This window comes from Phycodurus eques, chromosome 17, assembly GCF_024500275.1.
Source record: "Phycodurus eques isolate BA_2022a chromosome 17, UOR_Pequ_1.1, whole genome shotgun sequence".
NCBI lineage: Eukaryota > Metazoa > Chordata > Actinopteri > Syngnathiformes > Syngnathidae > Phycodurus > Phycodurus eques.
The window spans coordinates 3,264,148-3,280,112 of NC_084541.1; the positions used below are offsets into that span (position 1 = coordinate 3,264,148).

Here is a 15,965-nt window from a genome sequence, read left to right on the forward strand (position 1 = left end):
ACCACTGTTATATATCTTTACCCAAGATTTTAAGTAGAGAGCTGACCAATTCCTTCTTTTGCACTTTTTTGGGGAACCGGAGTTAAATAATCCGGCAAAAAAACTAAAATAGTCTACCCTGCAAGAGACTGTAATACATCCCCACAAGCCTTTATGAGTGCAGTGGGCGTTTGCAAATGATTGACAGACTCTTTGGTCACGCCTCCTGTCACACTCTCTGATTGGCTATTCTTGTCCTGCCATGCCCAGTTGTAAAATAATGATTACAACTAAATTAGAGGCATTAGATGGGGCCGGAGAGGGGTGATTTTTCAAAAGATTATTTTAATAATATTCTATTGTCAGGTCATACAGTTTTTGCAAATACTACAAAAAGTTTTTTGTTTTTGTTTGTTTGTTTGTTTTTTAACTGCAAACTGTCCCTTTAAATTCAAGTTCAGTTTGAGTTTTAAATCAATACTTATGCACAACTCGTCATTTTTTACTTTTCCTCTGAAATGCAGGTTTTATAACACATCACAATTATGTTTCTGGCGACAGTGTAGGTTTATACTTCTGAAATAAAAGAAAAGGAAGAAAAATGCTTTTCTGTATTGTATTAATTCTGTTTGGGTTTGACGGATTGTTTTTGATCATCAAACCTTTTAGAATGAAGGCGATTTAAGCAGGTAAAAAAATAATTAAATGCAACTCTTTCAACCAAAATTACAGACAGAAGGGAACATCACCCAGTTGGTGTGACCTGGACTGTCTGTCCAAGGCAGAGGGCCAGTACAGATGAAAATCGCTTTACGGATGGAGCATTCAGGTCATCTCTCCCCCCGCCTTCATTGCTCCCCCATAATCCTCCCCTGAAGCTCCTTCCCCTCCCTCTCCTTCCGTCCTTCGTCCTACTCCTCACGTCACCCCCCCAACCTTGTATCCCATATATCATGAGGAAATGCCAACAGATGCCCAGTGTCTAAGACAGGCATTATGTTCTTAGAGGATGTCCTGGTAATTGTGTTTTTTCTTTTTTGCACAAGATGACGATTATCACCACACTGTCTCAAAGAGGCAAAAAAGTGAGCACGAAGCATCATAAGCAAACAGGTAGCCATGCTGCTGAACGTGTCACGTGATGCAAAACAAGAGCCTGAAGAGCCACAGGGGACAAATGTCTTGTTTTGTAGTACATAGCATGGAATGGGATTAAAATACAAGCGCTACAATACAAATTAAAATTAGCTGTACAACAGTCGTTGTTGGTATCAGCCATTAAATGGGATGTACAATAATAACTACACAGGAAGCTGAATGTACTGTAAATGCATCAACAGCAGCATTTAGTGTTGTATTTTATAACATGTTACTCATCAAGAATTCAAAAGCAGAGGAGCAAGACTTCATTTGTTGTAAGAAAACGTGTCAATCATGGGGACTCTAGGAGAAAGTGGTTTGACAGGCCCCAAGGGGTCCACACTGACCTAAATACAAAATTGTCAACAGCAATTTTTACAGTCACCAACCAAAAGAGAACACCCGGGAAACAAACATTTACCTCTGTAAAGAGAGCAGTTGTTGTAGAACAGACTAAGTGGGGAAGTGTTGTGTCGGACCAACTTCTCCCCCGTCGGGCAACTCAACACTGTCAAATTAGGATGAGGCTTCTTGTCTGCAACTCAGTATATACGCTACAGAACTATTCGGTTAATACTAATGACTAGCTGGCTAATTTGGAAATGTACGTTTAATCATTCTCAAGCAAATGTTTGCCCCGTATATGTATTTATGTATTCAGTTTGTTTTTAAATGGAGAGGGTAAAACACATGGATACGAATAGACCCCTTCCCTTCTCATCAGTAGAGCTAAATCAGATACAAGTGCTGCCACCATGTGGTCAAATGTGGTATTCCTAGTTGTATCGGAGCAGATACAGATTCACTATAGTAGTAAAAGAGAGAGGCAAGAGAGAACTATAGATAGATAGATAGATAGATAGATAGATAGATAGATAGATAGATAGATAGATAGATAGATAGATAGATAGATAGATAGATAGATAGATAGATAGATAGATAGATAGATAGATAGATAGATAGATAGATAGATAGATAGATAGATAGATAGATAGATAGATAGATAGATAGATAGATAGATAGATAGATAGATAGATAGATAGATAGATAGATAGATAGATAGATAGATAGATAGATAGATAGATAGATAGATAGATAGATAGATAGCAGAGTAAAAAAAAGGCAATATAAAAGCAAATGCAAAGAAACACATAGAACAGACTACAATGTGATGCAGACAAAATTTAACATAAAAACAACATACACAAAACTTAATAATAATCTTTATCATCATCATAAAAAAACAGACAAAATCTTCTCCAATCAAAATTCACCACAGCTCCCTTCACATTGGTACTTTGCATACAAGAGGTGCAAAGGATTAATCCCTTTTGTTGCGCATGAGCAGTCTTTTTTTTTGAGCAGTCTAATTATGGCGCAGTAATATTTGTGCAATTTTTGCAAGGTGGAAAGTACAACATTATTGTCAGTTATATATAATGATACAGTAATGAATTATTACACAACAAATATGCACAGTGTATGAATCACACTGAGATGTTTCTAATTATTTGGTTAGTTTCTTGGAAACGTTGTGGGCTCCAAGTATTAGAGACACCATATCATGAAGCACAATTCTACCATGTACTGCAAAGTACAAATAAAATAATAAACAATCAATTATACTTCTCAGGCATGTAAATAAATAAAAAATTGAGCATTTAAAGTTTTGAGAATGTTTTAGGATTGGAGCTCATTCATTTTCTCCTCAATGTCAGTTCGACGTGTAAAACACATTTTCATCATGGTCTTAGTTAAGTCATTGAAAAAAAGTGACAACCAAATAAGTATATAACTACTTTTCAATTATGTTTAATAGGGAAGTGGTGAAAAAAAGGCTAGTAATAATTCAAAAAAAGTTGTAAGCAAATAGCGATTTTGGTACAGCTTTTCTACCAAAATGAAAAGAACAAATCCATTTGGCAAGAAACATGAAGTAGAAATGTTTTATTTGCTTTAGTGGGCCACAGAAATAAAATAAAAAATGATGCGGCGGGCCGGATTTGGCCTTGAGTTGACATCTTTAATCTATAGCTAATCTAGTTGTAGCCATTATAATCAACACAAGTAAACTTAACAAAAAAAAAGAATTAAAAAAAATTGAAAAAAATAAAAAATGCTTATTCTTTTTTATTCAAAAGGCCTGTTTAGATTTTATTTATTTTACAATAAAATCACCTATTTGACGTTAGCACTGCACAGTCAAAGCCACAAGGACACCACATGTGTTATGAGCTGGCCCGCACCCGTAGCTTAATACTGGTTGACCTACAAAAAACCAGTGAGAGTGCTGATGTTCATCACAACTGCAGTACCCTGGAGTGTCGTAAAAACTCATGTTGATTTGAGATTCTATGAGGCTTGACGCGTGACATCGACCTCACGAAAGAACAGAGGGGGGGGGATAAACACACAGCTGCCCAGTAACAAGGACTCACTGCTCATTGGCTACTCAACAATGTTGCAGTGATGATCGTCTTTGGGCAAAATGACACACACAAGTGTTTGTTGAAGACGCACAGTGTGAATGGTTGTTTGCTTATATGTGTCCTTATACTGGATATATATATATATATATAAAGCGAGAGAGAGAGAGAGAGATTATATATAGAGATATATAGAAAGAGAGCTATAGTATATATGGATATGTATAGATATAGCGAGAAGTTTATATTCAGTACAGTAGACCTGCATGCACAGTCTCTACACACGCAATTAACTGAAAGTGAGCATCATTTCCATCTCTCCTCAACACTTATACTAGAGGCCGCCCTCTGAATTAACAGGAGAGCTCACTTAGGATCAGTGTGATCTCGAGTGTTCAACACACCGGAGCGTCCCGCTCGTCCCACGCATCATTCGAGGGGCAACAAGAAAAGACCGACACATAAAAGACAGTTTCGCACAGTTGGAGATGACGCAACAAGGCGTCCACACATAAAGCAGGCGGCAATTGCAATGAGTGGCTAATTGTGGCATCTGTTCAGTCATTGAAACGGAGTCGGTGAACGATCACGGGTCCATTAATTGGTACAAACAGATCCGGGATTGAGTATCTGCCAGTTGTGAGCCACAACCACACCCGGGTTGATGGAGGCAAAGGAGACACGGGAGAACAGACGAAAACAGAAGAGACGCTCATATCCTCCAGCAAATTAAAGTGCTTTATTTACAAACTAAAAAGATGTAATCCCTTTATACGCATGATGTAAATACAACCAACGGTATAAAGTGCAACGTCAACATGAGAAAGACCACATGCAAAAAATCGAGGTGTTCTAAACAAAACAGTGCACAGTCACTGTGAACTGATCACTTCCTGGTGGAAAAGTGACAAGACATGTACTGATTAACCAGATACTTCCCCTTTGACCTCCGATGCCTCACTCACCCTTTGTTTGACAATGACAAATAGTTCCTGAAATGACCTCAGTCCTCACAGATCAGATAGCCTTTCAAAACCCCTTTATTCTGATGTACCAAAAAAAAAAAAAAAAAAAAAAAAAACACTAGCCAAAAATGTAACTGCAGTCTAGAAGTATAAGTTGAACATTTCAGAAAACAATTATTGTACAGCGTTTTTAATGTACTGTGTAACTTTCAAACAGATCATTTACTCTTCTGGGGTATGTTTGAAATTCAGTAATATTAGGTAAAACCTTTTCAAACAGATTAGGTTAAGTAGAGAATGTATGATGACTCACTATGACTGACTGGCGCCCAGTCTTGGGTGTCGTCTGCCTTTTGCCCAAAGTCAGCTGGGATAGGCTCCAGCTCACCATGACCCTGAAAAAAAAAAAAAGGTGAAAATTGATGGATGGGACGGATGGATGCATAGTTCACTGGAGAAAGCTATTGGACAGTATCTGGATGTAAAAAAAAAAAAAAAAAAAAAAGAGTTTTTATTTCACGTTTGGATGTCGGAATAAACATTACCTGTGTTAGCCAAAATGTTAGCTCTTTCTAAGCTAGCCTAGTTATGTTTAGAAGCACAGCAGCGACGTTCAGTGCTCATACACACTCGTGCAGGCATTTGCCGTTGTCATTTCACAATGTTTGACGGTGCCTTTCTGGTTCACCTGAGAGAACTATATAGGTTTAAGCCGCAGCTCCTGCGGTCCCCACTAGGCTACCATCTACCCGGCCAGACAATAGTGCGTCGGAGTAGCGGGCTGAATATGACGTGCAGTCGAGGACAGATACATTTTTCAAAATATAAATGACTTTAAACTAACTGTAATGTTACCGAAATGCAAAGTTTATTCATTTTTCTTACCAATGTCAACGTCGCTCCTTCCGTCCAACTCCACACTGCTTGTACAAGTCCTATTCAATGAGATTAAATCCTTTTGGTCATCATGAAATATTTCAGTTTGGTGCCAAGCTGTAAATTGAAATTGCAGTAAAGAAAAAAAAAAAGAAAAAAATTAAAATTAAATCACACACGAAACCGTATCAACAATTTGAATTTAAAATATCAATAAATTAAACAAATGACAGCTTTGTTTGACTTTTTGCAGTACAAACAGTGGGTGGTGATGGAGGTTGAAGGTGAAAAGGCTCCAGCAAAACCTATAGAACCTAATGAGTTGAAAATTCCCTCTCATTTTGAACCAGCCTCCAGCTGGTTCAAAATGCAGCAGTTCGGCTTCTCACTGAATCAAATAGGCAACATCATATCGCTCCAATTTTAGCATCACTTCATTGGCTTCCCGTTTGTTTTAGAATGGATTTTAAGATTTAACTGGCTACTTTTAAAGCTCTTACGGGCCTGGCGCCGAGCTATATTACCAAACTTTTAACCCCTTACAAGCCAGCCCACGGCCTCAGATCCTCGGGTGAAGGCCTTCCGGTTGTTCCAAAGTCAAGGCTTAAAACTCAAGAGAATGGAGCATTTGTCATCAGAGTGCCTCGACTTTGGAATGACCTTGCCTGAGGAGATGCCTGAGGAGATGAGACACGCAAAACTGGTGCACATCTTTTAACTCACTACTTAAAATGCACTTTATAAAAAAATAATAATAAATAAATAAAAAAAATGCACTGTTTTTTATGTGATGTTGTCTTCTCCCCGTTTGTATTTATTTTGTATTTATTCAAATGAATTTAATTTCTTATTCATTTTCGTTGTGTCCATTTTATTTTTGATTGATTAATTAATGAACTTTATATGATCTTTTTGTCTTTGTGTTTTTAAATGTATTTATTTATCTACTTTTACCCTTCTTAATCAACCCCATGGTCTCAGTTAGACAGGTTGGGTTCTTGTATTGACTTATAATAATAATAACAACAATAATAATAATAATGATGATTATTATTATTATTATTATTATTGTGAGATACTGACATGCCCAAATCAAATGCATACCGGTAGATATTGGGAACATTACTCTAAAAGGGATATAAAAAAATGGCACACAAATGGTCCACCCGTTTCAGCTGCTCACACAACGAACCAAGACATTTTGAGGTGTAAATAAGAGTCTTGCAGCGTTCTATCTCACGTAACACTTGCTTCTTTGTGCAAAAAGAAAAAAGTCTTTATTTATATACATTTGTTCAAATAGAAACATACAGTGTTCACCAATATTTCCATTCCAAAGTGCAATGCTTTTGTATTAATTAAGTACGCCAAGCAATGTGTTGCTGTTCGCCAGTATCCCCATCAGTCATTCTGTTGAGAGAACAAAGAAATGTCCAAACGATGGTTGAATGAGATCATTTCCTTCTCATCCAGTCAGTCAGAATCCTACATTCCCATTTTACTCACTAACTCAGACTCCTAGCTCCTAGCTGTATCTATTTACATTGGTTCAAATCACATCAAAGTAAAAGTTTGTTCACACCAACCACAGCATTAAGGATACTTGCAGGTTACTACTTCACAATGGGGTCCCCTGAGAAATATTTTATGAATTGTTCATGAATAGGCCAGTCATGATATGAACACTCTCATTAATACACATGTAAATAATAATTACAGACTTTACACAATGTGTTGTCTCATTATTTGAAAAAAAAATAAAACTTTTTATGTTGCCAGTTAATACAGTCATCATGGGTTCCTACAATGCACGACTTTAAAAAGGGAGCCTTACCATGAAATGTAAAACACTTAGTCATTTCATATTTAGCATATTTATCATACTTCTTGCTGTGCACCGTCCATTTGATTTTTCATTTACTTATAACAAAGATTTCCAGCAGTCTAATTTAACTGCAATTATGTGCTGTTCTTCAAGACTTCATGACTGATCCATTCAGCTACTGTACCTGCATCTGCCAATATATCCAGTCAAGAAAGTGGGTTACATTGCCGTAGACCCCTGGCTTGTTCTTCAGAGCACATCCAATCCCCCAGCTAGTGTCCCCTACCAGCCACCACAAGTCTGCCTCTCTGACCACCAAGGGCCCTCCACTGTCTCCCTGCAGCATATAAGAAATATGCCAAAATATGTCAAGTCAGTGTGGGATTGTTAAAGTGACAAATACAGCAAAGCCAAACTCACCTGACATGAATCTACGCCTCCGTTTAGTTTGCCAGCACAAATCATCGATTCAGTAACTGCCCCATTCAAAATTGCTTGTTTGTTACAGTCCTCTCTGCTGTAAATGGTCACCTCGGCCTGATTGAGTCTGTCAGGTAATGGGCCTGAGGAGAATTAAAGCATGCGCTTCAAAGTACTGTATCTCAGGCCTTGCCACGTAATCACATTTCAAATAGAATAGTACCAAATTAACCAACCTTCTTTCTGGTGAATTCTTGTACAGTATTATGATGAATTTCAATATACATTTTAATAAAAACATAATTCAATTTGTAGGATATTTAAATGTAAACTAATTTAAAGTAAGAATGTATATATATTTCTTTCTTTTTTCTTAGTGACAACGTTTGTCGTACCAGATGGTTGTAAAGCTCCCCATCCTGTAATCCAAGCTGGATGTCCATCTGAGTATTGCATGCCGACGTTTGGCAAGCACACTGGCTTTACCGTCCCTGTTGGAGACACAATTCATTTTATGATTTATTGAAATGAAATTGACGAACCAAGGAAGAATTTCGTTGTAGTATTTACTTGAAAATGTCAAGGGTGTTTTAAGCTTCAGAAGAGCGATGTCATTGTCGTTAGTTTCTGAGTCGTACTTCTCATGACTAATGATTTTGTCAATTTTGTTGCCGCCATCCCAACTCATTCGAAACAAGCTTATGTCGCCGGAGTACACTGTCCACATTGATGGTACGGAGTACCTGAAATTTGAGGAAAAATAATCTAATTACCTATCTGAATGTTTTTCATTACCATTTATTCAGAATGTAATCTACTTTGCATAGGTCTTGTTCAATATGGCAATGACTACATTCATTCCAAAACTGAACTTTTAAACACAATAGGATTATCAATTAGAGAGAGAAAGGATGGGAGTACAAACTCACTTTTGGAAGCAATGCGCAGCAGATACAATCCAGTACGGGCTGATAATAGAGCCTCCGCAAATGTGACCAGAAATCTGGAGACTGACTTGCCATGGCCAGACTCCATTTGAAGCCTCTGTACCCCCTACAATGCGACTGCTGGGGGATGCAACACTCTCTCCACAGTCTGAAGATAGAAATAATAATTTGTTTTACAGGTCAACATTTGTCACTTTCAAACCAAACTTTTGTCCTAAGAATGGGAATATTTGAAATAAGGCTGAAATACGCAAGCAGGTAAAATGTTTTTTATCACCACAATCATTTCTGTCTATTAACTAGTTAATGTGCTATTCATTCCTCCTTGAGCTGCTAACCTAACGTGGAGGGGTTTGTGTGTCCTACTAATCACAGAAGCTAAATTTTAACACTAACCTTTTTTCCCCCCTGGTAGGGTCAACTAAGGCAAACAGATCCTAGGTGAGGGACCAGACAAAGCACAGAACCGCTAATGACAAATCAGGTCACCGAAGTCAGGACTGGAGTTAGCGCTCTATGACGAGTGCCTGGTGGCCGGCCGACCCTGCACCCATGGTGCCTAGCTGGGTACAGCCCAAAGAGGCTACGTGGGTCCACCTCTCTATAGGCTCACCACCTGTAGGAGTGGCCAAGGGGGTTGGGTTCTGTGTGAGCGGCCAAAGGCTGGGACTTTGGCGGTCCAATCACCTGCTATAGAAGTTGGCTCTAGCCCAAGGAACGGCACCTGTCTGGCAGGGAAGGATCCTGAGCTGCTGTGTGAGGTTGAGAGGTTCCGATTAGATATAGTCGGCCTCAATACACAGTTTGGGCTCCGGAACCTGTCCTCTTGAGAGGTGGACTCTATTACACTCTGGAGTTACCACACTGAGATCGGCTGATTGGCGCTGCGGCTTTAAGGCGGTTGGTGCCTGTGATGGTGGTAATCCCCGAACCCGTTGGTGGACACCATTGGTGAGGAGTGCTGTCAAGTTGAAGAAGAAGGCTTACCGGGTTTTATTTGCCTGAGGGACTCCAGAGACAGCTGATGGGTACCGGCAAGCCAAGCGGAATGCAGCTGTAGTGGTGGCTGAGGGAAGAATTTGGGCGTGGGAGGAATTCAGGGACGCCATGGAGAACAACTTCTGGACAGCTTTGAGGAAATTCTGCTCCACCATCCGGCATCTCATGAAGGAGGAGCAGTGCAACATCAACACTTTATAGCGGGGATAGTGCGTTGCTGACCTTGACTTGGGACGTTGTGAGTTGGTGGGGAGAATACTTTGAACACCTCCTCAATTCCACTGACATGCTTTATATGAGGAAGCAGAGTCTGGGGACTCTGAGGTGGGCTCTCCTATTTCTGGGGTTGAGATGACAAAGGTGGTTAAAAAGCTCATCGGTGGCAGCCCCTAGAGTGGATGAGATCTGCCCGGAGTTGCTAAAGGCTCTGGATGTTGTGGGGCTGTCCTGGCTGTCCTGTGGCATGCCTCGTGTGGACATCGAGAACAGTGACTCTTGATAGGCAGACCAGGGTGATGGTCCCCACGTTTTTAGGAGGTGGCAGGAGGAGGTTGTGTTCCAACTACAGAGGGATGATACTCTTACGAATACTGGTAAGGTCTCATCAGTGGTTCTGGAGGGTCGGTCGGACGTCTAATCTTAGATTCAGGAGGAGGAGTGTGGTTTTCGTATGGTCATGAAGCAGTGGACCAGCTCTACACCCTCAGCAGGGTCCTGGAGGGTTCATGGGAGTTCGCCTACCTGTCTACAGATGCTTTGTGTACTTGGAGAAGGTGTTTGACTGTTTCCCTTGGGGGGCCTAGTGGGGGTTTCTCTGGGAGTACGGAGAACCGGACTACCTAATAAGAGCTGTCGAGTCCCTGTATGACCTGTGTGAGAGTTTGGCCCTCATTGCCGGCACATTCCTTTCCAGTAAGAGTTGGGCTCTTGCCAAGGTTTGCCTTTTGTCAGCTATTCTGTTCAAAAGTTACATGGACAGAATTCCTTGGAGGAGCCAAGGTTGAAATAGGCACCGAGAGGGCACTCCGGGTCGGGGATGAGATCCTGCTTCAAGTGGAGGAGGTTGTAAATGTAGGCCGGTGCTTCTGATAGCATTTAAGCTAGCAGAGTAAGCTTTTCCAGCCCTGACGGCTCACCACTAGTACATGGCATGGGTAACAAGTGATTTCAGGAAGACAACACAGATTTTGCAGATACTTTCTGATATTTATTTGTGTTACTTGTACAATAGATCAGTTTTCTATGTGGTCTTTGGGTAGTACAACTTTCATATTAGCGATAGCTGATTCGGATTCTGATAACTTACCCATACAGCGGAGGCCGACAGAACTCTCTTTGCAAATTGGACTGCAAAGGGTGAGAATGTAAAAAGTATTTCAGTGAACATATCAACTATATACATGTCTGTGTTAATATACAGTATACACACATGATAAACGGTAAAAAAAATCTTTATTCATAAAATAGGATACAAAAATTAAGAAATAGATGATACTGTAGATATGATGGCCCAAGACCGCTAAGTCATTTACACTACAGTAGTACACGGTAAGGGGTGTACTGTATTGTTCCTGGTTTCCCAATTACAGCGGTATTCGCCTTTATTCACTGTGCCACTTATAGTAAGCTCGAAGAATTTCTTTTAGCTGTGTTTGTGCATTAGCTAGTTGACAAACCTGTAAAATAGCTGCAAGTGTATTTGCAATTTGTGATCACTCTCAGGCTTCAGCTTCATGAATCCTCTCGAGGCTAAAGAACCTGCGTTTGTTCGACTGTAGGTTACGTAATCCTGCCTGCGGGCCAAACACAAGAACACAATCACAGAGGTTGGACAAACATACTTTAACACAAATAACATACATAGACATTTGGCAACAAATGCAAAATTTCCAGTCACATTGTTCTCATGAGATCATGTGTCAATATCGGGTCAAATATGTCAATTGTGTGGAATCTAATCAATCAGACAAATGACAGTAATGACAAAAATAACAGATTTGTTTCATAGTTTTGTACAACCTATTTGTTTTTATTTAGATTTTTTCCAACAGTTGTAATAATAATGGTTATTACTACACACATAGCGCTTTTCATGATACTCAGACGCTACTGCGCATAATACTGTAATTGGGAAAAATATATTTTGAGTGATATTGCAAAAAAAAAAAAAATATATATATATATATATATATATATAAGTGTATAAATATAAGTGTATAAGTGTATATGTGTTTTAATTTAGTTAGTATATTGTTTTGTTTCATGTCCCACGCTGTTCGTCTTGTGTTTTCGTTTGGTTATTGTGTCCACCTGTTGTGTCCACCTGTTCTCGTCAACCAATCAGCTCTCTCCAGCCCCTCGTGTCTTGTCCAGGTGCTCCTTGTTGTCTCGCTGCTTTCGTTCAGTCTGTGTTGCTGCATTGTTGTTGGTCATTTGTCATCTGTTGTCATGTCTTCCTAGTCCTGTCATGTTTCTCTGGTGGTTAGTTGTTTGTTTCTTTGTGACTTGGTGTTTAGATTTTGAAATGTTTTAGCTTTTTTTGCCTCAATGATCTTTGGTTGCCTTTTGTGATTTTGTAAATAAATCCTTTTTTGAGATTCTAGCACTCCCGCCGTGCTTCCCTGCAAACTCCCGCCGTGCTTCCCTGCAATCCTCCACTCTCTTGCCTCCAACACCTTGAAAACCCGAACCTGGCATACACATTCAGTACTTCCACTTGTACTGCCATATTCATCAAAACCCCAAAAATGTGGCGCACAACGAATTTTGGGATTATGGGAGGTTATGTGAAGGGTAGTGACAATGCATCAAGTTGAGTTTGTATATTATGTAATATGTATGTATGTAATAATGGCCCTTGAATTGGGACCAATCTTAGGTGGTACCGGCTAAATATTTTGCTTTCTGTATGGGTGTTGTTTTGGAAACTCATGTACTGTAACTAAACTGAAGAACTGGGGGTAAAATATAATAGAGATGGGCAACGCTCACCTCTTGTAACCCATCAACTCGCACACAGCTTTCCCATAGTTGTCATCCCATCTGTCGCCGCATACAGGCACCCACGATTGGTTGTGTGATGAAAAACTCTCCAACACGAAGTTGCTTCCGTGAAGACGAACTGTAAAATGGAGCGAATACCATTTAGCCAAACAAAGCAAATGCACGGTTTGTGTGTCCAAGACTGAAGGGATTTCAATGTTTTTACAGCACTGGGACTCATCCTCTCCATGGGCACAGTCTCTGACTCCATCACACCACTGGGAGGAACGTAGACACTTCCCACTGTATCTGCATGACTTCCCCAGTGCACACTGGTAGTAGACTGCAATTACACACACACAAATGAAGAGTCATAGATCGAAACAAGAAATAAATTACTTTCAAGTTCACCCTATTGAGCACATCTCTATGTAAGCCGCACCCACTAAATGTGAAGAAATTAATAAATACATTGAAAAAAAAATCTGAACTTGTTTCACTGATAAGGCGCACAAAAGGTTTATCAGCCGCATATAATGAGGGAGTCGTGTGTCACAGGTGGAATTGATGGTTGATATCAATACGTAAACAGGCAGCAAAGTAATCTACATTTAAACTGCAGCAGTTCCTGTGAGTATTGTCGGCCGTTCTAATCGTGTGGTGGTTTCGAATGACTGAAATACTGTACTCCAGACTTTTGTTCAGACAATGACAGTGATGCTGCGTTGAAAATACGATACTTTGAACATATCGTCAGTGTCGGGCAGAAACCTCCTCTGTCCAATTTTGATAAAAAAATCTATCCTATGGGTCATGTATATCCTATGGGTCATATATCTGTATTTTTACAAACTGTTGACAAATTCCAAGTGTTAAAAATGGCTAGCTCTGTTTGACGATCTTTTTGTAATGCGTTTTTTTTCTTTTTGGTCTCCTCAAAAGCGTTTTGGAGATGCGAGGATTCTGCCCAACACCAGCAGATAACAGATAAACAGAACACTGTCTCTCATTTAGAGAACTGTTAGCTATCTTCCGAACAGAATAGATTACATATAAAGACGATAGAAAGCAATAACTGCTTCGATGTGTGCACATTTAATTTCAAATGTGAACACTTAACACTTTTACATGGAACTCAAATTCCTGAACAGTAAACATGATTTTTGTTGGGTTAAAGAGAAGCTAAGAATTGACAAAAATCGGGTGCTCCTATGCTCAGGAAAAACCTGAACCTGAAGACGTATCTTTGTTTAAGCCTTTGGGGGTTGAAGCTGCAGTTGAGTTGTGGTTTACAGTCCGAAAGGTATAATAAACTTGTGACTTACGGAAGTACCACAATAGGAGGGTGAGCACCACCAGGACAAGAGCAACACATATGGATGCACACAGGATACGTTTCCATGGACACCTCTTTATTCCTATGAGGCCAGAAAAAAAATAGTTTTTGAGTTATGTCACGATGTAAACATGACGAGTCAAGGTAAATGCAGTTACATAAAAACTTAAATTGTAACCCCTTACAACTACATACTGTAGTTTCACCTGGACCTTCAGCGTATGCAGAGATGCTAGAACAAGTAAGTAAGTTAGCAAAAATACAGTGCATAAACCAATATTTAGTGAATACCTTTCTTTTCTGCAGTATTTTGTGGCACAGCAGTTGCTGTAGTTTGGTGGGTGTTGACAGGTTTGGGAGCGAAGGCAACATAGCTTGGAGTTGCTTGAGGGAGGGAAGGATAGATCTCTTGCTGCGGGGCGTAAGGCGGTGGTCTATTTTCCTGAAGCTGAAAGCCGCGGTTTTCAGACGTGGCACCGTTTAACTGTAGAAGAGAAAAGAAAATGTGCCATTAAACAATATAATAATAGGAAGCAGATGACACTACTGTATGTAAAAGCAGTGCTAAAAGTTGCTTTTTAAAAGGACCTACCTGATTAAAATTCATGGTGAAACTGGTCACACAGCTCGTTAAGGAGGTCTGGCAAACTGCAGTATAGTAGTTGTTTAATATAGAAGCACTCGAAAAACATACGGCAACAATTCTACAAAATTTCTCTTTCAGGTTTCTTTCTTTTTTTTCCCTATAATCTGAACTCAAACATGCTTTAAATGTAAACTCAATATATTAAGGGGCAAAAAATCCGACAGGCCATCATATTTAGTAGGCTAGATTTCACATGTATGGTATATATAATAAAAATTTCCTTTTTTCCTTCATCATCCTACAAGCTTATTTTCGATAAATTTCACTTATTAACAATAAATGGTAATTATTTGTGTTACCGAAGTACACTTGGTGTACATACAGTACAAGCATATTTATCCTCCGCAGACCTACCTTGCGATCTTAATTTCTCCAAGACAGGTTTTTCCGTGTTCCGTCTCACTCCTGTTCTGTCTCATATGCACCTCAGAGTCATCAACAGCCGTGACCACACCTTTCCTTTTTTTTTCCACTGTGTGCACAAGCCAGACTGTTGTTAGTCCCTTGATTCATGCGTCTCTTCCAAAATGGCACGCGCAAATAGTCATTGAGGCTATTGAGAGACATAATTCTTTCATTAGAATCCACAATACCGACGAGATTAGCAGAGTCAATTCATTCTGTTTACCAGTATTTTTTTTTTCAGTTAAAATCCATTCATCTGGGCATTTGATATGCAATCAATTCCAGTCGTTAATCTTATTGTATCCGCGTATTATGTCTCCAAACAAGTGTCATTCTTTCATTCACCCAAACATTTAAAACAAATGTATTGAATTTTTTTCCCCCCAATGACCGAAAACAGCCAGAAGCAGGAGTCAAATACATATAATAATATGAAACGCTTACATTACATATGTTTTGGCCCATCTTCTTGAAGTTAGTGATCAGCTGATTTTTATTTGAATTTTTTTTCAATCACTAACGTCTAAACAAATGGGAAAGTCAACTCTAGAAAATACTTGTGGCCAAAGCACTGAGACCCTGTTAATATTTAGCTTAATGTTTGACTGTGTTGACTGTCAGAAAAAGGAAAAGAATTAAGAGACGAAACTCTTCCAGTAAGAGCTTAAGGAACATTATGTCCTTGTTACTAATATCAGCTCAGCACCTTCAACCAGCATTGTACTAAACAAACACCACATACAGTTCCGAAGAAGGCAAAGTACTTTTTTTTTTAATCATTGACAAAAGATGTAAAAACCTAGTTACACAATAAGAAGTATTTATTGTTTTGTAAGGATGTCAGCTTTTTGCTTATTTTTTGTATGAAGCTCATGTCTTCGGTCACTTTAGTTTTACTTTACACTTTTACTTTTACGATCACACAATTGGATGAAGTAAAGATTCTAATATTTTACGTTTTTCTATGACACTTATTTGTTCTAGATGGACATAAAAAGTACACTACATACCCTTGTTCA

The 15,965-nt window shown here is 39.2% G+C and overlaps 1 protein-coding gene across 4 annotated transcripts; it reads right to left on the reverse strand.

The window, feature by feature from the left end:
- Positions 1–5,417: 5,417 nt before the first annotated feature.
- tmprss2 (transmembrane serine protease 2) lies at positions 5,418–15,029 on the reverse strand. Of its 4 annotated transcripts, XM_061702488.1 has the most exons (14): positions 14,896–15,029; positions 14,488–14,543; positions 14,187–14,379; positions 13,885–13,977; positions 12,786–12,902; positions 12,569–12,698; positions 11,254–11,370; positions 10,884–10,924; positions 8,561–8,726; positions 8,202–8,374; positions 8,027–8,122; positions 7,632–7,774; positions 7,396–7,548; positions 5,418–5,503 (listed from the first exon to the last, which is right to left on the reverse strand). In XM_061702488.1, the coding sequence occupies exons 2-14, from the start codon at positions 14,500–14,502 to the stop codon at positions 5,459–5,461; spliced, it is 1,482 nt and encodes a 493-aa protein (XP_061558472.1). In that variant the 5' UTR covers positions 14,503–14,543; positions 14,896–15,029; the 3' UTR covers positions 5,418–5,458. The 4 variants fall into 4 exon arrangements, with proteins under 4 accessions (XP_061558472.1, XP_061558470.1, XP_061558473.1 ...); XM_061702486.1 differs by having other exon boundaries at positions 12,569–12,902; XM_061702489.1 differs by lacking the exon at positions 5,418–5,503 and having other exon boundaries at positions 6,710–7,548.
- Positions 15,030–15,965: the final 936 nt, after the last annotated feature.